Source organism: Marmota monax, unplaced genomic scaffold (genome assembly GCF_021218885.2).
Source record: "Marmota monax isolate L192 unplaced genomic scaffold, Marmota_monax_Labrador192_F-V1.1 WCK01_AAM20220418_F8-fsc00296, whole genome shotgun sequence".
Lineage (NCBI taxonomy): Eukaryota > Metazoa > Chordata > Mammalia > Rodentia > Sciuridae > Marmota > Marmota monax.
Window position 1 is genome coordinate 673,673 of NW_026694723.1, and position 25,072 is coordinate 698,744.

Consider the following 25,072-nt stretch of genomic DNA (forward strand, 5'->3'; position numbering starts at 1 on the left):
AATCTAAGAGGGGCAGGACACCCCCACTTCCTCGGACACCCAGCTCCCTGTGTTTCTCAGGTGTTCAGTCTTCACTTCTGAGAAATGGGTGATTCTCATCACCAGCATCAACAGACTTTTCTTGAGATATCGTTTACCAGGTTTGCTGAGGTTTTAAGAATGGAAATGCCTGTGGGGCCACCACCCAGATAAGGTCTGGAATGTAGGCAGCCATCAGAGGGCTCATCTGTGCCCCTCCTGGGGGGTTGTTCCCCTCCACCTACTTTTTGTAGCTTGAGGGTTATTCCATTGGACAGACACCACCATCATCTCTCCTTTCTCCTGTTGGGGACCATTTGGCTTGTATCCAGTTTGGCGCTGAGATGGGTGAAGTCGTTGTGAACCGTCACCAGTCACGTAGGTCCTCCATTCTCTTAGGTATATATTTAGGAGTAGAACAGCTGAGACGTAGAAGTAGACGTTTGTGTCACACCCAGGCAGTTCTCCTGAGCTGAATTATTTCACTCTCCAAGTGAGAGTCCCAGTTGTTGTTCCAAATCGTGACCAGTTGGCAATTGCCTAAAAGTGACAAGATCCTAGTGCGTTCTTTTTTCCCTTCCTTTCTGCTCCCACTGGCCTGTCTCCTTAAATTCAGTCAAATTCTGATCCATCCATGCCCTCAGTCTTTGGGACCATCCCTCTCCTAGAAGTCAGTGCAAACTCTGGTGCATCTCAATAGAACTCAAGAAGGAAAAGAGGTGCAAACATACGTGTGGCCTGAGGCCCCTTCTGCCACTCAGTGCCTGTGGGACCCGGGTCTTGGTCTCCTTCATGGCACTATAACAGAACACATAAACCAGGTGATTCATAAACAGTGGAGGCTATTTATTTCTCTGAGCTCTGGAGACTGGGGAGTACAAGGCGCTGGCATTGGGTGAGGGCCTTTTGCTATATGATCTCTCAAAAGAAGGTGGAAGGTGGGAGGATGGGAGATGGCAAGAGTGGGGACAAGGGATGGAGTTGGGGCCACAGCTCTTCATAATCCACATTAATTCATTTACGAGGGTGCCCCCCTCCTCATCCGACACCTCCCATTGGGTGCTTCTCAACGCTGGTGCATTGGAGATGGTTTCCAGCGGGTGCTTTAACTGCTCATCCCAAGTTTCCTTCTGGATTCTTCTCACTGGCGTGTGGCGGGGACCTGAGGGACTTCAGGTAAGTTTATGGAGATGGCTCCCCTCCCCCACTGCCTCTCCTGTGTTCTGTTCTATTGCCCTTACCTGGTTGCTAACGCCAATTAAAGGCCATTTGTTTCAAATGTCCCCCTCCACCCCCTTCCGCATCGCTTGGAAGGTTCTTTGGTGCACAGGACTGACTTCTCTCCTCTTTCCAAAACCCAGGAAAAATTAGAGAAAAGATAGGAAGAAAAGAAGAAAGACCAGTTCATAGAGGAGACTGGAAGCTCTTGGGATTCTAGAATAAAAATGTCCATCATGGTATTTTTCTTGCAAAACTCTTCTTCCTGCATAATTATGTTTTTACCGAAGGAATCAAATTTAAAGAGATACTTTTTGGAAAGCCTAAGAATTCTCAAGTAGTTCAAGCTGTATGTCTTTGGGCCTATCCTGAGCCTCTCTGAGCCCCAGCTGGTCTGTGTGTGTGGAGGGTTGAAACAGACCTTCCCATCACTACCCCTGTGCAGCCCTGGACACTGAAACGGATCTTGCTTGGAAAGATGGCCACGTGCTTCCGGACAATGTCAAGGAGAAACTCCCCACCATGTCACTTGGAATCTATGAACCAAATGGGCTTGGGCTCTGGTGGCTCCTGGAGGAGAGAGGAGGGAAAGGTCATAGGGCTGGGAGCTCCCCTTCCCTCCCCAAGTCCCGAATAAAGGGGACGGACCACGTGTGAGCCGTGGGAACAGGAGACTAAGGGAATAATTCTCTAAACTGGGCCTGCTGTGCTGCCCCCGCGTGCTTTCTCTTTTCAAAAGCCATTTTCCTGCCGCCCTGGCTGGAAAATAAGCCACAGAGCTCCTTACATTCTTCAGCAAACAGCCTGCAGGACTAGCAGGCCCCGAACGCAGATATGAGGAGCACCAGTTTCCCCGAAGCAGAGACTTTAGTGACCCTTACACAGACCAGATCCCAGAACTCAGGGAGATAAGGATGATTCCCCCTAACCATAAAATCTGTAAAAACAGGTTCCAATGAGAACAGTCAGCAGGGGCCAAAGTGACCTGCAGTTGTCAGGCACCGTGGGGACTCAGAGGTCTGAGGTCATCCTGCTGTCAGTCAAAAGTCTGTTATACAAAATTACATATAAGAGGAAGTGAGGGGAAAGGGGGAAAAAAACAAGAGAGAGAAATGAATTACAGTAGATGGGGTAGAGAGAGAAGATGGGAGGGGAGGGGAGGGGAGGGGAGGGGGGATAGTAGAGGATAGGAAGGGCAGCAGAATACAACAGACACTAGTATGGCAGTATGTAAAAACGTGGATGTGTAATCCATGTGATTCTGCAATCTGTATACAGGGTAAAAATGGGAGTTCATAATCCGCTTGAATCAAATGTATGAAATGATATGTCAAGAGCTTTGTAATGTTTTGAACAACTAATAATAAAAAAAATAAAAGTCAAGAGGTGGACCTGGGTGGGATTCTCTGAAAATGTCCCCAGGATCCCCAGGAAAACTGAACAGCAGGAGGGGCATGCTGTCCCTCTCCTCTCTGAGAGGACCCAACCTCTCCCTTGAGAGTGTCCCCTTTCTCCCTTTCCTATCCCTTCTAGTAAACTCGTGCCTGTTACTCTGAGTGATATCTCTGATATCTTTCTGGAATGATTCCAAGAATCAGGTTTTGAAGGGGGGGGGGGTCTCTGTGCTTCCTCAGTTGTCAGAAGGCCCCAGCCCTGTCACACCACCCCAGACTCCCGCCCCCTCCCCTACCTTCCTTCCGCAGACTGGCTCCCTCTGGCTCCGCCCTGTTGAAGAACTGCCAAATTGCTTTAGTTTCTATTTCCTTGTAACGTCCTGCCTGAGCAGAGGACAGCCCAGCCGCTGTGAAAGGCAGCAGTGGCCACCAAGGTGGTGGAGAAATGGCTTTCTGTGGCGTCCAGTCTCCCTACCTCAGCCCGGTGAGTATTGGGGACTGTCACAGGGCTGTCCCCAGCTGGGCTGGCTGCCATAGCCTGGGAAACGGCTATGGGTGGTGAATGGGTCAGTGGGGGAGAGGGGCAGAAATGCCAGGCGGGGGCATCCCAGTAGAGCTCCTGTTCCATGCCAGTCTCATCTGTGCCTCTTGGGACCAGCAGGTGACAATCACCATGGTCCATGCATTTGACAGACAGACACTCTGAGCTCCCGCTGGGTGCCTGCTCCATCTGAGGTGCTTGAGCTAGACAGGCCTAGTAGCTTCTAGAAGGGTGATGGTTTGGGGAATGGGGACACCATCAGGCTTCTGGGAGAGTAGCCACCCTCACATGCAGTAGTTAAAGCACTGACTCTGGAGAGGGCCTGTCCAGATGGGTTGCTCACTAGCTGAGTGATCTCAGGCAAGGTCCTTTCAACTCTCTGGGCCTCAGTTTCTCCATCTGTGAAGTGGGAATCACCCTCCAGCCCCCATCCTAAGGCTGGGTAAGCACTGAGTGAGGGAGCATATTTGAGCACTTCCTGGCACACAGTAGGTGCTTTAGGAGTGTTTCATGTTATTAGGAGTCAGGGGGCATTGAGGGGGTCTGTGTTCTGAGGACTGAGTCGGAGGTCACAAGGTAAGGGCATGTCCAGGATGTCTGCAGAGGGCAGCCCTGGAGGTGAGGGAGAGTGGGGACTGTCCATGTGGACGACAAGGGGCTGCCTCCCAACCTTTCCTCTGTCTGTGGGGAGCCTTGTTTGAACCCTGTAAGGCTATTATCCCCACTTTACATGTGGAAAAACTGAGGCTCCAAGAGGTTGAGGCACTTGCTAAATGTCTCCAGATGCAAAGTGGCAGAGAAAGCAGCGGCTTGGTTTGCTCTCAGAGGAGGGAGAGACCAATGCTGGGAAAGCAGGAGCGCCTATGATCTGAGCCAGTGGAGGGATTTGTCCTGATGCAAATAAACCCTAGGTGTCAGGGTTGAGGGGGTTGAACAGGTGCCAGGGGTAGCCTGGTGGCCTGGGCCTCACACTTGACCCTGCCGCAGCAGAGGCCTGAAGCCTGGCCTGAACTCCCCGTCAGTTGCCAATGTTGCCATCACCCCTCAACCATCCTGTGGGGCTCCTGGGGTGGGGCGTGTGTGGAGGGGTTAAACAGCACCTCTGTGGGGGGAGGGCTGCGGGGTCACAACGGTCCCCACAGCATCTTACTCTGATTCCCCATCAGACTGGAAATGACATAAGTGCTGACATTTTATGATTCTGATTTTGAGATTTTTCTGTGGATGTAGAAGCTAAACTTTCTGGTTTTCTATCAAATGAGAAAGAAAATCCTCCTGCAGGCAAGGGAGCGTTCAAACAGGACTTGGGCTGCGCACGTCCAGACAAGAAAGAGGATGTGTGCACTCCCCACTCACGTGGTGGCCGCTGACCTCTGGTAGTCTGAGCCACATTTCCTCCAAACGCTGACTCTCGAAGTCAGCTGTACAGCTTTGGGCAAGTTACTGAAACTTTCTGTGCCTCAGTTTCCTCATCCTTAAAAGTGGCATTAACAAGGGGACAACACAGGCCTGAAAGGCCAAGCTACCAGCAGGACCCGAGAGCTTCTGAGGTCTCAGGGCCCTGGGCTAAAGTCACATACTGCCTCCTGCTGCTGGATAGCCTCAGGCAGGTGTAGTAGTAGCCGTACCGCTGGTGCCAGGATGGGGTGCCCTCTGGTGACGCTGGGCCGGCCAGCGGCAGGAGGCTGTCCACACTTTGGTCTCTCAGGTCCAGCCCTGCTTTCTGGACCTCCAGGCAGAGGAGGGAAAAATCTCAGCCTCCAGGTACAAGCAGGAGCTCAGAGCAAGATCTGAGCCAGTGGAGGGATTTGTCCTGATGCAAACAGCTGCATTACCAAGGCTGAGCCCGAGACGGAGACTTTCCTCATGGCATTGCATGCCACCCTCTCCCGAACACTGCCAGGCTACATTATTAGCACTGTATTATAGTCTGAGGGGGGACTGGGGGCCCAGACAGAGTGACTTGCTTAATATTACAACTTCTGGCACAGGGAGCTGGGGAAGGAGCCAAGGCCAGAGGCCATAAACCCAGTGCAAGATGCCATCCTCCTTTCTGCAGGATCAAAAGTGGGTCCTGCTTAGAGCTCTCCCTCACATACAGGTCTAAATTCCATAGGAGCCTCACCTGGCGAGGCCTCACAGCATCTGTTCTCTGACAGCCTGCATGCTGTGGCTTGCTCACGGCTCCTGCTTCCATCTGTAAAGCCTGCAGTTTTGGAGCCGGAGGGATAGGGTTCAGTGGTAGAATGCCTGCTTAACATGTGCAAGGCTCTGGGTTCACTCCCCAGCACCACAAAAAATAAAAATTCAATTACATCAAATAAGCCATAATCCCCGTGATTTGGGAGGCTAAGGCAGGAGGATCTCAAGTTTGAGGCCAGACTCTGCAACTTAGGGACACTCTGTCCAGATTACTTTCCCCATCTTAAGATCCTTAACTTAATCACATCTGCAGAGTTCCTTTTGCCACTTCAGGTAACATAATCACGGGTTCCAGGAACTATGGACTTTTCCAAAGGTGGAGAGGCGAGAGGTCATTCTGCCCTCAGTATCTTCCTCAGTACTCGATATCTGGCAGTCCACCAGCGTTATCAGGTCCTCCTGAATTCTTTTTTTTTTTTTTTAATTTTTTATTGTGGGTTGTTCAAAACATTACAAATTTCTTGACATATCATATTCCACACTTTGATTCAAGTGGGTCCTCCTGAATTCTTTTAGAGATACTTTATCTGTAATAAGTCTACACATGCACACAGTTCCCCCACCCACTTTTTACACAAGTGGCGTCATTGTGTATCAGTGTTGAGACTTCCCTCCCTTTTCTCTCTAAGGCCACATTGAATCTATCATTTGGAAACAGTATCATTCACTTCACCTCTTTTTCCCCTTGCGTTTTTAGGCTGTCTCCCATCCTTTGCTGTTATAATGAGGAAATGACGAACTTTGCTTGTAATTAGTGACACCCAGAACAATCTTATTTTTCAGAATTTGGGGACAACCATTTTAAACATTTTGAAATCTCAGAAAACTTTTTTTTAAGACACTGTTGCCTTAGAGATGAAGGTTCTCTGTCCTGCCCCATCACCTGTACCCTTCTTCCTCCTTCCAGAGTTTCTGTAAGATCTGAGCACTTCAGAGCCATCATACCTTGCTTTCTATTCCTTTTTCTTTTCTTTCCTTCCTAGTACTGGGAATTTAATCCAGGGCCTCACATGCTAGGAAAGTGCTCTAACACTGAGCTCTCTCTTTGGACACAGGGTTTCCCTAAGTTGCTGAGGCTGACCTCCAACTTGAGATCCTCCCACCTCAGCCTTCTGGGCCACTGGGATTATAGGCTTGCACCACCACACCTGATAGCTTTCTGTTCTTGTGCCTCAGTGTGAATAAACTTCTGTGAAGGGTGCAGGCTTCCCAGCTTTGGCGTGTTTAAAATGTTATCTCTTTTGATAGCATAAAAGGCTCTGATGAGAATGTCGGGCTTCAACAATCAGGGGAGAGATTTCCAATACTCTGAACTCAATGTCCTTCAAGACAGTTTATGCCACGCTGGTCCATAATTCTATCTGTCTGACTCTACTTCCCCCAGACCATGGACATGGGCAGGGGTGAACTCGGAGGCCAAGAGAAGCAGTAAATTTCTCAAGGTCACTAAAGGATTTAATGTGAGTTCAGACCCATCCTGAGTGGCAACAAGAGACACTTCCCTGAGAGGTCTACCGACAGCAGCTTCTGCCTGAGGTCCAGACCCTGCGGTGCCCCTGAGTGTGGATGGGCTTCTGTAGGTTCCACAGTGTCATATGCCTTCAGGACACAGGCGAGAAGTGGCCGTGGGCTGGACTTGGCAGTGGTGCTTTTGAAATCCCCAGAGAAAACAGGTCACAGAAAACCCCACCCTTGCCCAGCCCCAGGGCTGATGGACTTTGGCCCTGCCTCACCTCCCAACCTTGGCCCACTTCCCTTTCCACCCCTGGAGTCCACTGGAGCGGGTTCAGATACAGCACTGCATTGCGAATACTTCATCCTGTATCTCCACCATATAGGATCCGATGCACCCTTTTTGGAGAATATTTTTTCCCCAGAAATGAAAATGTTTACTCAAAAGATAATAATAAATCTAAATTTCTGGGTTACTCTTTAATTTGGAAACTTATAACACTGAGCCTGGGTGGAATTCATGGGTTAGAGCTGAGGGGATGCCGTCACATCTGCTGAGGGTGTGAGGTCCCCATGCCTCAGTCTCCACTGCTCCCTACTGGTCCTACCTGGCCATCTGGCTCGTGCACATCACTGCCCCTGCTCTGGGAAACACTGAATTCTTACAGGAAATTGACCTAAAGGAGGTGTAGAGAAGAGAGAAGGAAAACCACCCAGGACACAGAACTGTGCTCTAATGCGGGTGGACAACAGGCATCCAGAAGCGTGCTTGGAAAGTTGGGAAGTCACCAGTGTGGGGGTTGTGCCCAGAGAGAGCAAGGCAGGGAGAGGAGGAGGGTAGCAGAGAGTCACCTACTATACGCCATGTTCTCCACCGTCATCCACCAAGCTGCCTTAGCAAGGGCAGGGGTTATCTCTACGTCACTGAGGAGGACACTGTGCCAAAGAGCTCAGTAAGCTTCCCTCGGCCGCTTCTGCATTTGGAAGGCCATCCTTCTGGCGGATTCCTGGGTGGTCACTTCCTCTCAGACTGTCAAGGTTGGCTGCCCATCACGTCCCCTCAGACTCAGGTGGTCTCCTCTTTTTAGGGCTCAGAATGTCTGCAACCAACCGAGTCGCATCTGCTTCTGCACAGGACCCTAAGATCTGTGAGGTTGGGACCCCACCTGTCCCATTCACAGCCACATGCCCAGGCCTTAGCACTGTGCTCTCACACCCAGGCGAGTGCCCACCAACTGACATCCCATGTCTTCTCCCTGCAGATGGTCCCCTTTTCTGGGACAATCCATGGAGGTCTCCAGGAGGGACTCCAGATCACTATCCAGGGGACCGTTCTTCACTCCTTTGAAAACAGGTATACAGATGGTGCTGCTGTTGTCTCCAGCCTCTTCCCTTAGCAGCCACAGGGTGCTGAGCGTGAAGGGCTGGGCCCTGCCCATGCTTCCCAGCACGACTGAGCATGGGTATCGACTGCAGGGCTCCCTGTCCCCAGAGAACTCAGCAAGGAGGAAAGGGGCCCAGAGTTGCAAAAGCAGAACTCCCTCTGTCCCCTGCTGGCTCCATCTACTTTGGAGCCCTTCTTTGGCAGATGTGTGGACATATTCAAAAGTCATTTTGTCTCTTTGGTTTTCAAAGCATTTTCTGGAAAATACTAAGTCAGCCAAGATGCTGATCAGTGCTGTTTCCCACCCTCCTCAGTGAAGCGGGGGCTGTCTGCAAATAGGGAAGAGCTCACATGTCCTCTCAGGCTGGAGGGAGGGTCTCTGACCCCCATGCAGGCTTAGCTGACCTCTGCTGAGCAACACTGTCCGGGTGGCACTGAGGTGTGTGGTTTTACAGGTTTGGTTGGGATCTACACAGCTGCTGTCTGCCACTGTCCACAGTGCCTGGGCAAGCCCCTCGGGGCTCAGCTGTCTGTCTCAATCCCAGAGGCCCTGTCATCACCTTACATGGGGCACTAGGACCTCGTGGATCCTCTTCACACCCTCTGATACCTTGAATTGGCAATCTGAATTTGATTGACTTCCTCCACTACTGCCATCCCCCATAACTAGGGTGGACATGGCCACTGTGGACATGGGACATATCCAGGAGCCCTGGGAAATCCTGCAGGAGATTTACTCAAAGCCCTCCAATAGGGCAATCCAGGACCTACCCTGAATTCCCCCCCCCACACACACACATCAGCCTGACCCCCTCCCGCACCAGGAGGAACTCCTACTGCGCCACCCTGTCTACAAGACATTGTCCCTCCAGTTCTGTGACTCTCCCTTGGGAAATGTTGCTCTCGCCCTTCCCTGGAGCAGGAATTTTCAAAACACAGGAATGAAGCTGGAGGGCTGCCAAGGGAGAAATACATCCAGAGATATTTCAAAATCCGCATTCTCCATCCAAAGAGAAATGGCTTTAATTTTGTAACTCTGGTTCTTCCTTCTTCTTAGCACTGCTAGAGACAGGGCCAACAGGGATCTGGGCTTGTTTTCTGGGCCCTGCTGTCATAGAGTTCACAGAGCAACCTGGCTTGAAGGAGTACATCCCTGCTTAGCTGGCCAGAATGTGCCAGAATGTTCTAAAACATGCCCTTTTCCAACAGAAATTGAGTGGGCTCTACAGGAAGTTAGAAGGCTGCCTCTGGGGCATGGTGCAGTGCTGGGCCCCGTGAGGGACAGAGAGGAGGGAAAGCCAAGGCCCTGGCCTGAAGTCTGTGTGGGAGAACAGAGTGGCCAATGAAGCCGGCAGAAGCTGCGTTCATACAGAGCTCAGGGAAGGCTGGACTGCAGGGAAATGCCCCATCTTGAACTTGAGACTTGAACTTGGTTTCAGGGTCTAGATATAACAGAGAAAAGCAGAGAAGACATCTATCAAGCCCCCATTTTGGGAGCCAACTGCCCTGGAAGGTTCTTTGATTTGAAATGGCTCATGTCCCAGGGGAAAGTGTCCATGGTGAGGGGCTTCCTCCCCAAAGAGAGGGATGAACTTGCACTGGGGTCCTCCTGAACATGACCTCCCTCAGGATCTCGTCCTGAGTGTGGCAACCTGAGGGCAGTGTCAGGGGTCTGAGTCCAACCTCACTTGACTTCAGGGACACCAAGTCCACTCCAACACACACCAACATGCAGTGAGCACCAGACTTCACAAAACTCCGCACAGTGACATTTTTATGCTGGTGAGCTGGTATTTATCCCACACTTTCCCTTTTTGACATTGTCTTTGTAGGTACATGGCCACCGATTACAAATGATCTTCAAATTTGTTCTTTTCTTTCCCAGTTGGGCAGGTGGGGGCTGGCTTCCAACACTGACCCCTGCGAGCGTTCACTTGGCACTAAGTCACATGCTTCATGGTTACCATCTTTGACATCCATTTGTAATTAGTTCCCAAGACCCAGGCTTCTTGTGGCTAATGCTAGCTCTTTCCTTACCCATTTTTCTACTTACATATTTTTAGAAAATCACTCTGGAAGGGCAATATACAATAATTGCATGAAAACACATTAGGTCCAAATTAGATGAACAATAACAACAGGAAAAAGATGCCAACAAATTCATGTAAGCTGCACAGGTTCTATGCAAAGAAGCCCGTGGTGCCAGGCCCTTTCATTCTGATGTTGGCAATAACCATGCTACGGAAGACTCTTTGGTTTCCCTCTGCCTAGGTTTGCTGTGAACTTGCAGACTGGCTTCAGTGACCAAAACATTGCTCTCCACTTCAATCCTCGGTTTGAAGAGGGAGGGTATGTGGTTTGCAACACGAAGCAGAATGGACGCTGGGGGCCCGAGGAGAGAAAGATGCAAATGCCCTTCCAGAAGGGGAAGCCCTTTGAGCTCTGCTTCCAGGTGGAGAGCTCAGAGTTCAAGGTGAGCGGGAAGCCCTCTCCCTGTCCCTCCAGGCTGGGTGAACAGTCTTTAAATACATTGATTGAGATCAGGCCAGAGTGACACCACTACCCAGACCATGGGACTGTGGCTTTCTAGATCGTCACCCGTGGCTGCTAGTCTCCATGTGTGCAGTCACCTGCCCCTGCAGGTGCACCTGTTGCTTCTTTTACTGTGAACATAGGGACTAGATACATCACCGTGGTGTTTTTTGAGCTCTTACGTCTTTAAGTTCAAGATGATCCCATTCCCCTGCTGTAGCCATTCCTCCACTTCTGGAAACATCTCTTTTTTTGGGATGGGGGACCTTGTTCTAGACTTTATCCAGGTTCTAGTAGCCACGTGGCTTTGTAAGTCCCTGCAAATGACCTTTGCAGCCAGAGCAGTGTCTCTGGGCTTGGGGACCCAGTTGGGGTGAGACTGTCCTCTTCTGTGCTATGTTTCATGGGGTTCCCTGCTTAGTGTGTGACCTGAGATCACCTCCCCCCACTCTCCATGAGCATTTTTATGCATACCTAGATGCTGCCCCAGGTGAGCTGTTACCAGAAAAACGAAGATACAGTAATAAACAAAAAACTATAGGAACAAAAAGCCAATGGGAGCTTGGGGTTGGAGGCATTTGACTCACATGTTCCTGTCACTGGTGCAGCCCTGAGGGTCCCCAATGCTCCCTCTGAAGTGGGCTGGTTGTGAAAACCAGGCTCAGGCCTTTGATTCCAAGGCTCCAGGAGCTTGGGCATGCTCCCGCCCTGGCCCGGGACTCCTCTCCTGGAACACGGTCTCCTTTGCCAGGTGATGGTGAACAAGAACTTCTTTGTGCATTATGCACACCGCGTGCCCTTCCATCGCGTGGACACCATCTCTGTCACCGGCCCTTTGCAGCTGTCCTACATTGGCTTCCAGGTGAGACTGAACCCTAGGCCCCTGTCCCAGGGCTGGGGCCCAGGGCCCAGGCTGGCTGTGTCTAGACTCTGTGGCCCAAAGTTAACAGCCAATCTCCTCCCCAGGTGGCTTTGGGGACACACTGGTTGGGAACTAACCAATCTTTTTTTTTTTTTTACTTATGAAGAAAAGAGATTTATTTTATTTTATTTTTATTAGCTACACATGACATTACAATGATCTTGACAATTCATACATTTGAATCAATTGGGGTATAATTTCTCATTTTTCTGATTGTACAGGTTGCAGAATCACACTGGTACTAACCAATCTTGATGGTTGTCTTCCCCGCCTCCTCTGTCACTCTGCCATCCTTGTGTTGCTGTCTCTGTCTGAAGCACCTGCCTTGGTCTCCCAGACCCTTCGGCCTCTCCTCTGACTGTCGCTCTCTATTTCCACCTTGGTTCACAGACCAGGGGTTCCAGAAAGAGCCCAAACTTGGGAACCAGGCAGAATCCTGTTCAAATCCCCAGCTGTTGCCATTCTCACCATCTGTGGGGGGACCAACATCACCTCTCCCCTCCTTGAAAGGACATAGTTACGGCCACTGGGTTGGTGGTTCCTCATCTGTAGAATGGACATAATCATTGCCACTGGGTTGTGTGGTTCTGTGATGCTGTGTAAGTCAGGGTCCAACTCCACGGCCCACTTTGTTGTCGGTTTGACCCTCCCTGTTTTAAAATATCTAAAAGCTGAGGAGACATCATGTGAAAAATGGGAAGGTTGGGGTGTTCTGGACCCACAGTAGGTCCTCAATAATCACGAGCTCCTTTCCCTGAGAGCTTCATCCCTCACGTCCCCTCCCTCCTTGGCAGGGGAAAGACAGAGAGAAGGAGAGGGAGGGGGAGTGCCCACCTGCCATTACTCACCCAGCAGCCCCTTCCTCGCCCTCGACCCACCTGGTCCTGAGCTGGCTTCTGGGTCCTGTGTCTGCCTGGCCGCTGCTCCTGCCCGACCTCTTTCTTCTCTTCCTTGGCTCCATGGATGCTCCAAGTCAACCGGTGGTGCCTTTTGTTTTAACAGAGGTCTCCAGTCCAGCCGGCTTTTCCCACCATGCACTTCTCCCAGCCTGTCTGTTTCCCATCGAAACACAGGGGGCGCAGACCAAAAGTGAGTTAAAGATGGAGGCCGGGAGGCTGAGCAGACAGCAGGAAGGACAGAGGGCCCACAGGCCGCTCCAGCCTGTCACACCCGCTAGGGGATTCCCCGTCTGCTTCCACCAGGCACCCAGAGCTGGGGACCTGAGCAGTGTCCTGGGTCCCTATCCCCTCCTTGATGCTCAGATCACCTATGTCTCTCCCTCTCCAAAGCCTCTGCCATGGCCCAGAACATGGTGACTCCTCATTGTGACAGCCGTGGTCCAGCTCCTCACAACTCCACTGTGCAATCCCTTCCCATGAGCACACCCGTCCTGGTCTAAGCCTCAGCCCTTCTGAAGGAAGCCCCAGGTCCCCAGAGGAGCACAACAGAATGTCCCCAGATTCGCCTCCGCCCACCTTCCTGCCTTCCAGCCCGGCCCACTCATAAAAAGCATGCAGCCTCTGCTGTTCCCTTGAGGCCTCTCAGGCCACCATGCTTTTGTCCATGCTGTCCCCAGAGCTGAAGCCACCATGTGCCCATCTCACCCCTGGCAAGCCCCTCACCGCACAGTGATGCTCTGCTTAGATGTCACTCCTCCAGGGAGTTTTTCCCGTCAGGAAGGCTGCCAGACGCTCCCCTCTGTGTCCCCATGAACTTTGTCCATATCTGTGCCATGCAGTCACCATGTCCTATTATAACCATGCTTATGTGTCTGTCCCTGTCACTCTGCTGCCCCCCTCCCTGTGCCCACAAGCCCCTGGAGCACTGGCACTGTGGCACCATTATTTGGACACCGTCACCTTGCATAATGCCTGGCACAAAGCAGGGACCCAAGAAATGAATATGGGCTCTGGTTCCCACAGCCAAGTACAGGAGGAAGCAAGCCAGGGCCAGAGTGGCCTTCTGGGAGGGGCAGGATCTGGGACAGGAAGGCAGCCCTTCCCCTGGCTACCAGAGCAGTGGGAGTGGGGAGAGCGCTCTGACTACCCAGGCTCCGCATGGCCCATGATGACATGGACGTGCTCGGCTCACAATGGGGCCTCTGGTGAACACTGGTTTTCATCTGATGGGTGGAATAGGGCATCAGGCTGTTGCCTCTGGGGATTCAGGGAAGCAATATGGCCTGGGTTGGACCCATCTGGGGCAGCCAAGGGCACATCCTCCTCCCCAGCCCTGAGACCTGTGCACTTGGGGGTGAGAATCTGATGCCGCAGGCTTAGGAAGGGAGGAGGAGGGAGGTGAGTGTCAGGGAAGTCATTTCTGACCACAAAAAGCCCACCTGGAGGTAGGTAGCCATGCCTCCTCCACCGGGAACCAGCCATCATTTTGAGTTTTCTTGTCTTCTCAGCCTCCAGGCATTTGGCCTCCCAACCCGGCTCCCATGGTAAGTCAGCCTCTCTTTCTTCTGGTCCTCTTCATTTTGTTTCTTCCTGTGGGTTAAAGGGAGGAGGCATGGCCAGGCATTGATGTCTCTCATAAGAAAGTGGGCAGCTAAGGCCAGCCCCGCGGACCACCTGCCTGGCCTCTGGGTGTGGTGGAGGGACCTGGGGGTGTGGCTGGTTGGCCCCATGCAACAGGGAACCACCTGAATGGCCACTTGTCTGCAGAGGCCCCACATTCCCCTCTCTTGCTTGCAAAGTACAGCTGTGCAGACGGAAATTCCCAGAGAGGAAAGAGGGGCTGGGGCAGACGTGTCTCTTCTCTGGAGCTCTAACCTTTGGTCCCCCGCATTCCCTTGAGCTTAGAAACAACTCTATCCACCCTCTCTGAACCTTGGTTACAGCTCAAGGTTAACTCTCTTCATAGTGTGCGTGCGTGCGTGTGTGCATGTGTGTGTGTTTGTGTGTGTGTGTGTCCACTGGTGGTAGGTGGTAGCATTCACACTAGTGGGAGCTGGGAGCTGGTTGAGACTTGGTTTCTTTCTTCCAGACTCAAACTGTTATCCACACGGTGCACAGCACCCCAGGACAGATGTTCCCTGTAAGTCTAAAAGTTCCTTTTCAGCTCCTAGCCCCGTGGCTTCCCTCTTGAGCACCAACAGAATTCCCTAGAGTCCCAGCACTGGTTTAGCAAGTCCTAAAGTGGTTTATCAAGGAGGATGGGGACAGATGGGGCTGAGCCCCCCCCCCCCCGTCAGGAGATGTCCAGTTAAAACTCTCCTTGGGACAGTGGAGATTCTGGAACAATCTTCAAATAAGCAGGTCTGCTAGGGACCAGCAGAGAAATGGTTCCTTCTGCTACCAAGAGAGGGAAGGATGGTGGCCCCAAATCCTGGATGTGAGGTTCCTAGACTTGGATCCCGAGGACAAGTCCCTGCAATGTCACTACTGATCACAGTCTTGACCTTTCTCCTCCTCCTGCCATTGCAAATCAAGTGGGGGCCTGGATTGAGTGGGGCTTCTGTGGAGATGCTGAGAGAGAGGTGTCCATGATGGGTCCAGGAACACACCAGGAAGTTTCAGGAGGGCTGATGGAAGGCATGTGGCAGAATCCAAGGGCTGAGCCCTCACAACTCAGTCTCCCACTGGAGTGTACTCTAGTGTGTGTGTGTGTGTGTGTGTTTGCACATGTGTTTCCACATTGAATTTTCTGGTCTCTCTTCAACAGAGTCCTGCAATGCCACCTATGGTGTTCCCCAACCCAACCTATGTGAGTAGGTTTTCGGAGGAGGCAGGAGATTTCATTTGTGTGGAGCAGGGAGGGAGGGCAGGGCCACTGGGGATGGTCCTCTGACTTGCATAATTCAAGGCAGTCCATTGTCAAACTGATTTTAAAAGCATCCACATAAATTAGAAGACTGTCCAAAGGGGCCTTCAACTCTGAAGTGGTCTCTTCAAGTGAGCAAATTAGGACTTTCCTTTTTCCACCCCAAGAACCCTTTGGTGTTGGCCAAAGTTCCTTCTGTGACATTTTAAGCCCACTGCCTTGGGGAATGCTGGAAAGTTATCCTTTGGCTTGACTGAGCCAGGTAAAGATGTCCTAGGGCTCCTTCTGGAAGATGTCCTGCTCACAGGCACAGTTCCAGACTTGGCTGATGGGACACATCTGTGGAAGCTGGTACAGGATTCTCAGGGGCAGGTGTGGCTCTCTGGCTGCTGCTGCTGGCTGACTTGTCCCCACCCTCCCAACAGCCGATGCCTTTCTTCACCAGCATCCCAGGGGGGCTGTACCCATCCAAGTCCATCATTGTGTCGGGCACTGTCCTGCCAAGTGCTAAGAGGTAAGACAGGGCCTCCAGGGCTATCAGAATAGAGAGAGACCCCCATGGTCACTCTGGCCATCTCTCTGGCTCCCGACAAGCTGGGGATTGTGGGGAAGGGCTGGGTCCCAGAGTTCAGTGGACAGAGAGGGTCCATGTGAGTTGCCTCCCACCCCAGGTTCCATATTAACCTGCGCTCTGGGAGTGACGTCGCCTTCCACATGAACCCCCGTTTTGATGAGAATGCTGTGGTCCGCAACACCCAGATCAACAGCTCTTGGGGGTATGAGGAGCGAAGCCTGCCCCGAAAAATGCCCTTCACTCGAGGCATGAGCTTCTCGGTAAGTTGCTGTGGCCTAGAGCTCAGAGGGAGGGGCTCACAGGGGGCAAGAGGAGAAGAGGTGGAGGAGTCTGGGGGTACCTGGAACAGCATGGGGGCTGAAGCCTGAGGGATGAGGACTGCACCCCAAGGAAGAGAGAATGTTAACAGGTTATTATTATTTCCATGATCACTGCCCCCCCACACATAGCAGGTGTCAGTGTCTGCTTTTCATATATGGGCAAACAAACTCGCAGGACACAGGTCACACGGCCAATCTGTGCCAAACGGAACCCAAGAATGAGGCATGATTCATTTGCTCCCATCTTCACTCTGCAATCACTTGCTGACCACTTTATGGGGGCCACCTTGTAGGAAGTAGCCCACTTGCTGTGGATGCAGCCACAAGATGTCAGGCAGAGTCCTGCCCCCACGGAGTTCACAGTCTAGATCGGGGAGGAAGAAGGAACGGTCATGAACCGGTCACTGCAGAGAAGGGACAGGTCCTTGCAGAAAGGGAAACTGAACATGGGCTGGAGGGAGCTGGGGCGGGAATGGCGGGGAGCTGCCTGGGTCTTGCGCAGAGGCAAATGGGGTCCATCTGGAGCCTCAAGGGCAAGGGCTGGGGGATAGAGAGCCAGGGCAAGAGAGGTGCAGATTAGCAGGAGGCCTGACCACCCAGAGTGTCTCCACCTTGACTCTGCAGTGGATTCACTCAGAGAGCTTAGAAAGACAAATCAAGTCCAGGGCCCCCACCCCAGGTCAGTGAGGTGATCAGACTGGGCCTCTGTATTTTTAAGACACCCCCTAGGTGATACATCTGCAACCAGGGTTGAAAATGACTGGTGTGGGCCTTTGTGGGCCATGAAAGGGGCTTGGATTTTAATACAATGAGAAGCCATTGGAGTGTTTCAAGTCCAGGAACAATAACCTTGATTAGTAAGCTCTGAGACCTTGGGGAAGTGACACATGCTCTGTGTCTCAGTTTCCTCATCTATAACATGGAGTAATAATACTAGAGATCAGAGAACTGTAAGAATGGAATGAGACCAGATCTGTGCGTGCTGAGGGCAGTGCCCAGCACAGAGCAAGGGGGCTGTGCTTGCCATCGCCATGGGTGATGAGGTTTCGAGGTTTGTTCCCTGCCTGCCTCGTGTTGAGGCCTCTGGTTATAAAGAATGTTAGGAGGCTGCTGCAGGAGTCTAGGCCCTGAGCACTGAGGACACAGATAGCCCAAGATAGCATCTCATCCCAACTGGAGAGTGGACTGGGGAGGCAGGTGGCTCGACAGGGAGTGGGTCAGGGAAGGCTTGGATCCTGGAAGGTGATAGGCAGAGGCAAAGGTGTGCAGGGTGGGAACAGCATTCCATGCTCAGGAAGGGCATATGCTAAAGTACCAGGGAAGGAGAGTGCATGGGTATTTATTGAGGAGCAGATATTTCCGTGTAGCCAGAATGCAGGGGTGGGGCTTATGAATGGCCAAGGCAGGAGGGAGGGAAAGAAGGAGATTCAAGCCCTGCGTTTAGGGCTGCTGATTTTCCAAATGGAAGAGACAGGGCTTCTCTGTCCAGGTATGGATCATGTGTGAAGGTCACTGCCTCAAGGTGGCTGTGGACGGTCAACACCTGTTTGAATACCTCCACCGCATGAAGAACCTACCGGCCATCAATAACCTGGAAGTGGCGGGTGATGTCCAGCTGACCCATGTGCAGACATAGGTGGGCTCCCTGGCCTGAGGACAGGGCTGGGATGTGGTGCTGAGTTTCCTCATCATCTCCACTCCCCTGTCTCAGCCCCAGCCTCCCGGATGCTACCATGCAAGCAGAGGGTGTTTAGAACTGGTGAAGCTGTGTTCACCCCCCTCAGCAGACACAGAGTCTCCGGAGCCTCCCAAGCACCCAGTCCAGGCCTGTGTTGAATGTGGCACATTCCTGTCCCAGGTCAACTCCAGTCCCCAGCCAGAGCTATGCACTCCTTGCAGTGAGGAGACCTCCTCTGCCCCACCCCCTTCTCTGACCCTTTCCTTCTTTCCTTCTCACCTGGCATCCAGCTCAGACCCCCACCCCTCCAGGAAACTACCCTGATTCCATCCCCCCTGGGCTTCCACCAACTCTCTTTCCCAGGGGAAAATAAGGAAAATGAAGGAATAAAAATGGTTGCTGGCAACACGTGGGGAAGACCGTGGTTTATTAAATGTGTCTGGAGACACTTGGGAGTCTCTGGAACTGGAGGTCCCTGCCCAGGGAATGGGAGAGACAGTGTGGGCTCCCTTTGGGAAGGGGGATCCTGACATCCACACCTACTCACAGTGAGTCCCTTGCAAACCCCGGGAGAGAGCTGGGGAAAGCAGGAGGACATGGAATTCTTCTGCAGGGGTCTCTGGACCTCAGCAGCTGGGTGAACCTGGAAAACAGCTCCATGCTTCTGAGATGGAAGAAGGGCTGGGACAGAGCCTGTGGGGGCCCTGGCAGAGCCTCATCAGAACCTTGTGCCCAAGTGGGAGGAGGAGGCAGGCAGGACAAGAAGCTGATTCCAAAGCTGTCCCAGTCATGATGTGCAAGAGGGAAGTGGCTCAGTGTCTGGGGATCTGCCGGCCGCTGGGGAGCAGAAGGGAGCCCAGCTGGATGTCCAGGTGATGCCATTTTACTCTGCTCACTCCATCAGAACCCAGCCCCAGGAGCCAGGGTGGGGCTCAAAGAGTGTTCAGACCAGCGGGCGCCGACATGACCTGGGAGCTGATTAGAAATGCAGCACCTTGGCCTGGTGCAGTGGTGCATGCTTGTAATCCCAGCAGCTTAGGAGCCTGAGGCATGAGGATTTCGAGTTCAAAGCCAGCCTCAGCAACTTAGCAAGGCCCTATCTCTACATAAAATACAAAAAAAGGGATGAAGATGTGGCTCAGTAGTTAAGTGCCCTGGGTTCAATACCTGGTACCCCCCCCCCAAAAAAAAAAGCACCTCGGGCCCCACCCAGACCTACTGTGTCAGGTCTGCATGTTAACAAATCCCGGGTGACTCGAGTGTACATTAATTTGTGAGAAGCCTTTGGTCTAGGCCACTGGACTCTGGGCAACTAGACTTTGGGAAGCCCCTTTCCCCCATCCCCCACCTCCATGAGAGTAGCTGCTACCAGAAGTGGCAGGAGAGGAGGGGAGAGCAGGTGAGGGAGCCCATGAAGCAAGGGCCAAACTGAAGCTGAGAGCAGGATTTCTCTAGACCACCACTTGTCCCCAACTGAGACCTTTTTGTGGTTCTGACCAGAAGGAGATGCAGCTCTGTCGCTTAAGAAGCTCCCCTGGTCAGGAGGCTGAGGAAGGAGGAGTGCAAGTTCAAAGTCAGCCTCTGCAACTTAGTGAGACCCTGTCTCTAAAGAAAAAGAAAACAAATACCAGGTCTGGGGGTGTGGCTCAGGGGTTAAGCACCCCTGGGTTCAACCCCTACCCCAAAAGAAGCAGCTCCCTGGCTGGCTTCAAATCAAGAAAGGACCACAGTCTCCCAGGGGGGCAAGGGTAATGCATGCCCTTACCCTCCACAAAGTCTTCCACAACCAGGAAACCTCACCTGCTTTCCCCATGTGCTAAATCGCAAGTGGCCAAACAGGTGGCTACAGAACAAACCCCTTCCTAAGACAGGGCGAGGGTCCAGGCCTTTGCTAAAATCTTGGCACTATGTGCATAATTCCGCTGCTCACCACACCTTTCATCAGATGCTTTCTGAGTGAAATACAGCTCCAGCCCCTTGCCTATGCCCCCCATCCATTTGTCCCTGTGTGGGACACATCAGTCCTTCTCCATAAGACTTAGATCTGCTTTCCTTACAAAACAATCCCCCCTCCAAACACACACATACATATACAGGTTGGTTAAAATAGAATGCATTTAATATAAATATTATATTAAGGAATCACAGAGGAAAGGTCCAAGGGGCTGTTGCGAGTGGGGTTGGGGGTTGTTTTTTTTAAATACGGGGACATAAATAACTGTACATAAGGCAGCTAAATACAGAGTGTTGTGATAGCGCCTCCTGGTGGCCACTTACAGTGCTGCAACCAGAATAAGGTTTCCCCTTTTCCTCCGCCTCTTGCCAGGCCTGGCTCACCGACTGAACCTCCAAGGGGCCAGCGAGGCCCCCCCGCACTCCATTGCCCAAGGAAGGGTGGGCTCAGAGAGAGTTCTGGCTCCAACCAGCCCAGGATGCTACTTGGTAGTAGGTCAAGTAGAAGGATGGTGGAACTAAGAAGGGCTTGGAGAGATTGCTCTTTTCCAACTCCCCAGGACCTTGTCCTCAGCGTGAGGGTCGACTCCGTCATTAAATTCCATGCCAGCAGCTTTCACTGCTCCAATGGTCGTCAGAGGCCTGTGTTGGGCCGTCCCGCGGCCCTGTCCTTTTTCACCTCGCAGGGAAACACAGCACCAAAGACATCTTCATGATAGCGCTTCTGGCTCTTGAAGAGAAACAGGGGCCACGAGGTCAGCCCTGCTGGCTCAGCCTCCCTGCCCTACTCACCAAGCCCTGGCTCCTCTATGACACGCAACAGGCCAGCAGGAGCCCTTTGGTGTGGAGAGTGCACTTGGATCTGGTTTATGCCCCCAGCCCCATTAGCGCCTGCTCTGGTGTGAATCCTCTCAACATCTCCTGAAGCTCTGCAGGTGGATGGCATTCCTACTTCCTGCCTAGTGTTCGTCTCACTAGATGCCCCAGAAAGTGGCATAAGTCTGAGATAAGTCTGGGTGGGAATTACTGTGCACTTTCTCTCCCCTCCTCCACCCCAGTCTTAAACTGTCATGATACATCTGATGGTACACCAGTGTGTTTGCCTTTGTTTAACTGAGCACGTTCTAAACTATCTGACCCTGGAATTTACCAACTCTGAACACATTTTGGGAGACATTTGTGAGGTCTTGCTGTTCTTCACACACATATGCTAACGCCACCCCAGGGCCTTCGTGCATGCTGTTCCCTAAAGAGCAGCCTAGAATGCCATCTCCCTCATTACCCACAAGGCTTCTTCCTCACCTGCTTCAGGTATTTTCTCAACTGTCAACTTCCAGTGACATCTTATTTAAAACAATAGGCCCCTAACTCTCCCTCAGCAGCCTCCCTGATGCAGTATCCATTGTACATGTTCTGTTGTATCAATCCTTCTAGAATGTTCCATCCAGGCAAGGATTTGCTTGTTCTGTTTACTGCTCTATCCCTGTCACATAGTAGGTGCTCAAACATGATGAACATAAGAACGTGTCTTAGGAAGAGTATGGAAGTGGTGAGCACAGGCTTTGGGGCCAGAGACAGAGTGCTAGGCTTTCAGCCTCACTGTTGTGGACCCCGGGGGGCTCCCTCCCTCTGTAAAATGGGGGTGTAAATGTGCCTCCCTCGTGAAGCCCTTAGAAGGAAATGCCTCATGGGTGCCGTAGTCCGGCTGGGTTAAATAACTGAGAGGTGACAAGCAACTTGAAGGTTGAATCGGGAACTACTTTATTGCGAGTGAACTCAGCAGGAACTGAAGGAGAACTCAAAGTAGCAGGCACCCGAGATAGCAGGAGCCCTTCTCTGCCGGACAGCAGAGGTATATATACTTAACTAATTACACACAGCTTAACTCAATTATCATAAACTAGATACAGCAGTCAACCAATAAGGAATCCTCATCATCTTAATGGCTCTCTGGCGTTGCTTCACAGACCACTCCTCCTGGCAAAGTGCCAGGCACCATCTGGACTTGATTACAGACCTCAACACATGGGAATCCTCCATAAGCACCTGGCCCCAGGTGGGCCCCTGATGAACACTGTGGCTGTTACCATCATGAAGCGAGTGTCCTTCCCACTGGGGGCTGAGGACAAGCAGACAGCATCCTGGGTGTAAATAACAGGTGCTTCCTGCATAGGAGGCTGCCAAAGGGGACAAGTTTCCTACCCAGTGTTTGTTACTCTGCTTTGGCTACACAGCTGCTCTCTGAAAGGGGCCTGGAGAGAGGCCAGAGAGGTCCTCCTGCTCCCATTCCAAACATGGAAAGACAGAACATGTGGATCTGCCTTCTTAAAGCTGACAGGCAACCACACCAGAGGGTAGAGTTAGGCTTTCCAATAGCCCATCTGGATTGCTCTAAGGTTCCTTCGGGGCCCAGGAGTGTCCTGGGATTTTCCTGATCCTGTCGCCCTGGTCCTAGCTCCTGCAGCCTGGACCTTTGACTATACCCCCGAACCCACACATCAACTCCCCGTACCTTGAGCTGGAAGAAAAAATCCTCAACCTGCTCTTCACTCAAGCTCAGCTTGGCGGCCACCAGCTGCTTCAGGGTGTGGGCCACATCTTGGGCCATACGCACATCCCCACAGACATAGAGGTGGCCCGGGGACTCATGCAACACGCGGAGGACCTCGCCAGCCAGCTGCTGCCGCAGAATGTCTTGAACATAGACCTGAAATCAGAGGATACGGTGGGTCTAGTCCCTAGCCCCTGGGAGAGAGGCTGGAGGTCAAGCCTGCTGTCCTCCGTTAGGGGAGATAGGGATGTCAGGGGAGTAAGCACCCTCCCAGGCAGGACCGTGGCTCAGTATGAGAAGGTACACTGACACCTAGCCCAGGCCAGGGGGCCGCCCGGATTTTCTCCAAATTCATCACACCTCAAAGAGGCATCAATCAAGTCAACCCCCTGCTCAGGGCTCTGAGGCCTGCCTGCCTACACCCTAGAAAGGGCAGCCTCCCAATGCCCAGGTTCATTGATTCAAAGCTGGGGTGCAGGTTTCCAGGCTTCCCAGTCACACAGAGGGTTCAGAGACAATCGGGATTCTGTTGTTCCACACCAGATGTCCAGTGGGCCCAGAAAGGGGCTCAAGAGGAGTCTTCAGGAACAAGTTCATAACTGCTGAGCCAAAAGTTTGTCCAAACTCCCCAGGCTCCTGGGGCCCAGTGCAGTAGCTGCTGTCTAACCTTGTCAGCTGGAGTATAAACCAGCCGGACCACCTCTCCCTGGGCAGCCATGTGTCCCAGGGGGCTGCTGGGGGTCTTCAGCAGGCTGGGCTCTGGGGATTAACCCATAGTGTCACCCTGAGTTGATCCTAAACCTCTCTGGGCTTGTCTCTTCTCCTGGACTACAGGGCACAGTGCTCTCCACCGTGTCACCCTGATGGGTGTGTATGTCTCCACTTTCCAGCTGAGGAGATGGAGGCTCAAGGGGGCCAGGGGTGTTTGCCTGGTGTCCGCTCACCGCCGCACTCACCTTGGGCTTGCCGGGCAGCCGAGAATAGGCTGTGTGCACTTCATGCAGCACCCCCTTCCGGGCCATCTCCAGCATCTCCTCCCGATACAGGTGGTCCTCCTCTGGGTGGCGGCACCCGAATACCAGAGTCATGTGGCCTCTTTGGAGCCCTGTAAGACCCAGCAGGCTGCAGTTACCAACACGGCCACCAGAGGGCAGATCACAGCTCAAAGTGACCAACTAGAAATCTCTTCAAGCGTCCTGTCGGGTATAATCTCCATTTTACAGATGAGGAAACCAGGAATCAGAGGCCCAGGCCATAACTGGGCACACAACTGAAGTGCAGGCACAGGAGTCCGTCCAGCTCACCACAGGTCAAAAGTGGGGATTTCCCCCATTATTCCCAGAGAAATAATGCACAGGCCAAGGCAAAGTCTGGAGGAAGGTCTTCCTCTGGACAGGGTCCAGGAAACATCTGTGGGGTGGAGGCAGAGTTCTTCTAGGCAGGTGGTGACCATCTGATGCTGTGCCCCACCCAGGTACCTTCAAGCTCTACCTGTTTAGGATCCTATTTTATTTATTTGTTTTTCAGTACTGGGGATTGAACCCTGGGGCGCTTTACCACTGAGTATATCCCCAGTCCTTTTTATTTTTTATTTTCAGACAGAATCTTGCTAAGTTGCAGAGGCTGGCCTCAAACTTGTAATCCTCTTGCCTGAGTCTCCCAAGTAGCTTGAATTACAGGTGTGAGCTACTGTGCCCCGCTTTCTATTTTATTTTAAAAAAAAATTTTTTTTTCAGTACGAGGTATGCAAATCAGAAGATAATGAAGGGCTGGGTGCAGTGTATGCACCTGTAATACCAGTGGCTCGGGAGCCTGAGGCAGGAGGATCACAAATTCAAAGCCAACCTAAGCAACGTCAAGGCGCTAAGCAACTCAGTGAGACCCTGTCTCTAAATAAAATACAAAATAGGGCTGGGGATGTGGCTCAGTAGTGGAGTACCCCTGAATTCAATACCCAGTGCCAAAAGAGAGAGAGAGAAAAAAAGATAATGATGGCAGTTTTCAAGATCACACATTCATCTGGGTGCAATAATGCACTATCATCCCAGTGGCTTGGGAGGCTTAGGCTTAGGCAGGAGGATCACAAGTTCAAAGCCAGCCTCAGCAACTTAGTGAAACCCTGTCTCAAAATAAAATGTAAAAAGGGCTGGGGATATGGCTCAGTGGTTAAGTGCCACTGGATTCAGTCTCTGGTACCACCCCGCCAAAAAAAATCACACATTCAATACCAATCCTAAGCCAATACATTGTTCTTTTTTTGTGTTGTGTGTGTTTTTTCTTTTAAAATATACATGATTATCGTCCAATTCATGGAGCACGGTGTGAAACTCTGACACTTGCATACAGTGAATAATGATCAAATCCGGATCATGAGCATTGGCTAGGCCTCACCGTGGGCTGTACCTTTGTGCTCAGAGTCATGGAGCCGCTGCTGCCAGAAACTGCGGAAGGGCGCGATGCCTGTGCCGGGCCCAATGAGGATGCAGGGATGGGAGGGGTCCTCGGGCAGCTGGAAACTGCTGGCACTGAAGGGAGACAGAAGAAGAGAGGCCACATCCTCAGACATCC

At 52.1% G+C, this 25,072-nt stretch overlaps 2 protein-coding genes across 5 annotated transcripts in view; one reads left to right on the forward strand and one right to left on the reverse strand.

Moving 5' to 3' along the window:
* The first annotated feature begins 2,979 nt into the window (after window positions 1-2,979).
* On the forward strand, window positions 2,980-18,406 carry Lgals9 (galectin 9). 3 transcript variants are annotated; one of them, XM_046424009.2, is made up of 12 exons: window positions 2,980-3,114; window positions 8,088-8,179; window positions 10,481-10,682; window positions 11,493-11,603; window positions 12,666-12,752; window positions 14,071-14,106; window positions 14,652-14,702; window positions 15,330-15,371; window positions 15,854-15,942; window positions 16,100-16,262; window positions 17,812-17,958; window positions 18,034-18,406. In XM_046424009.2, exons 1-11 carry the CDS (start codon window positions 3,076-3,078, stop codon window positions 17,956-17,958), a joined length of 1,059 nt encoding a protein of 352 aa, XP_046279965.1. In that variant the 5' UTR covers window positions 2,980-3,075; the 3' UTR covers window positions 18,034-18,406. The 3 variants fall into 3 exon arrangements, with proteins under 3 accessions (XP_046279965.1, XP_046279966.1, XP_058428499.1); XM_046424010.2 differs by lacking the exon at window positions 12,666-12,752 and having other exon boundaries at window positions 17,812-18,406; XM_058572516.1 differs by lacking the exons at window positions 12,666-12,752; window positions 16,100-16,262 and having other exon boundaries at window positions 17,812-18,406.
* A 1,691-nt stretch (window positions 18,407-20,097) lies between these two features.
* The window catches only part of Nos2 (nitric oxide synthase 2), a 37,082-nt gene continuing 32,107 nt past the window's right edge, over window positions 20,098-25,072 (reverse strand). Inside the window, exons 23-26 of one of the 2 annotated variants that reach the window (XM_046424001.2) lie at window positions 24,908-25,029; window positions 23,461-23,609; window positions 22,466-22,660; window positions 20,098-20,683 (exon numbers count right to left, since the gene is read on the reverse strand). In XM_046424001.2, the coding sequence (XP_046279957.1) occupies window positions 20,588-20,683; window positions 22,466-22,660; window positions 23,461-23,609; window positions 24,908-25,029 (562 nt within the window). In that variant the 3' untranslated portion in view covers window positions 20,098-20,587. Of the gene's footprint in view, window positions 20,684-22,465; window positions 22,661-23,460; window positions 23,610-24,895; window positions 25,030-25,072 lie in introns of both variants that reach the window. The other variant, XM_046424000.2, reaches the window with a different exon arrangement.

Bases quoted from the DNA above. Each gene is read 5' to 3' on its own strand.
- Lgals9 (XM_046424009.2), top strand. From the start codon at position 3,076: ATGGCTTTCTGTGGCGTCCAGTCTCCCTACCTCAGCCCG. The intron at 15,372-15,853 runs GTGAGTAGGTTT...CCCTCCCAACAG, and splicing joins TGTTCCCCAACCCAACCTAT to CCGATGCCTTTCTTCACCAG. The intron at 15,943-16,099 runs GTAAGACAGGGC...CTCCCACCCCAG, and splicing joins GTCCTGCCAAGTGCTAAGAG to GTTCCATATTAACCTGCGCT.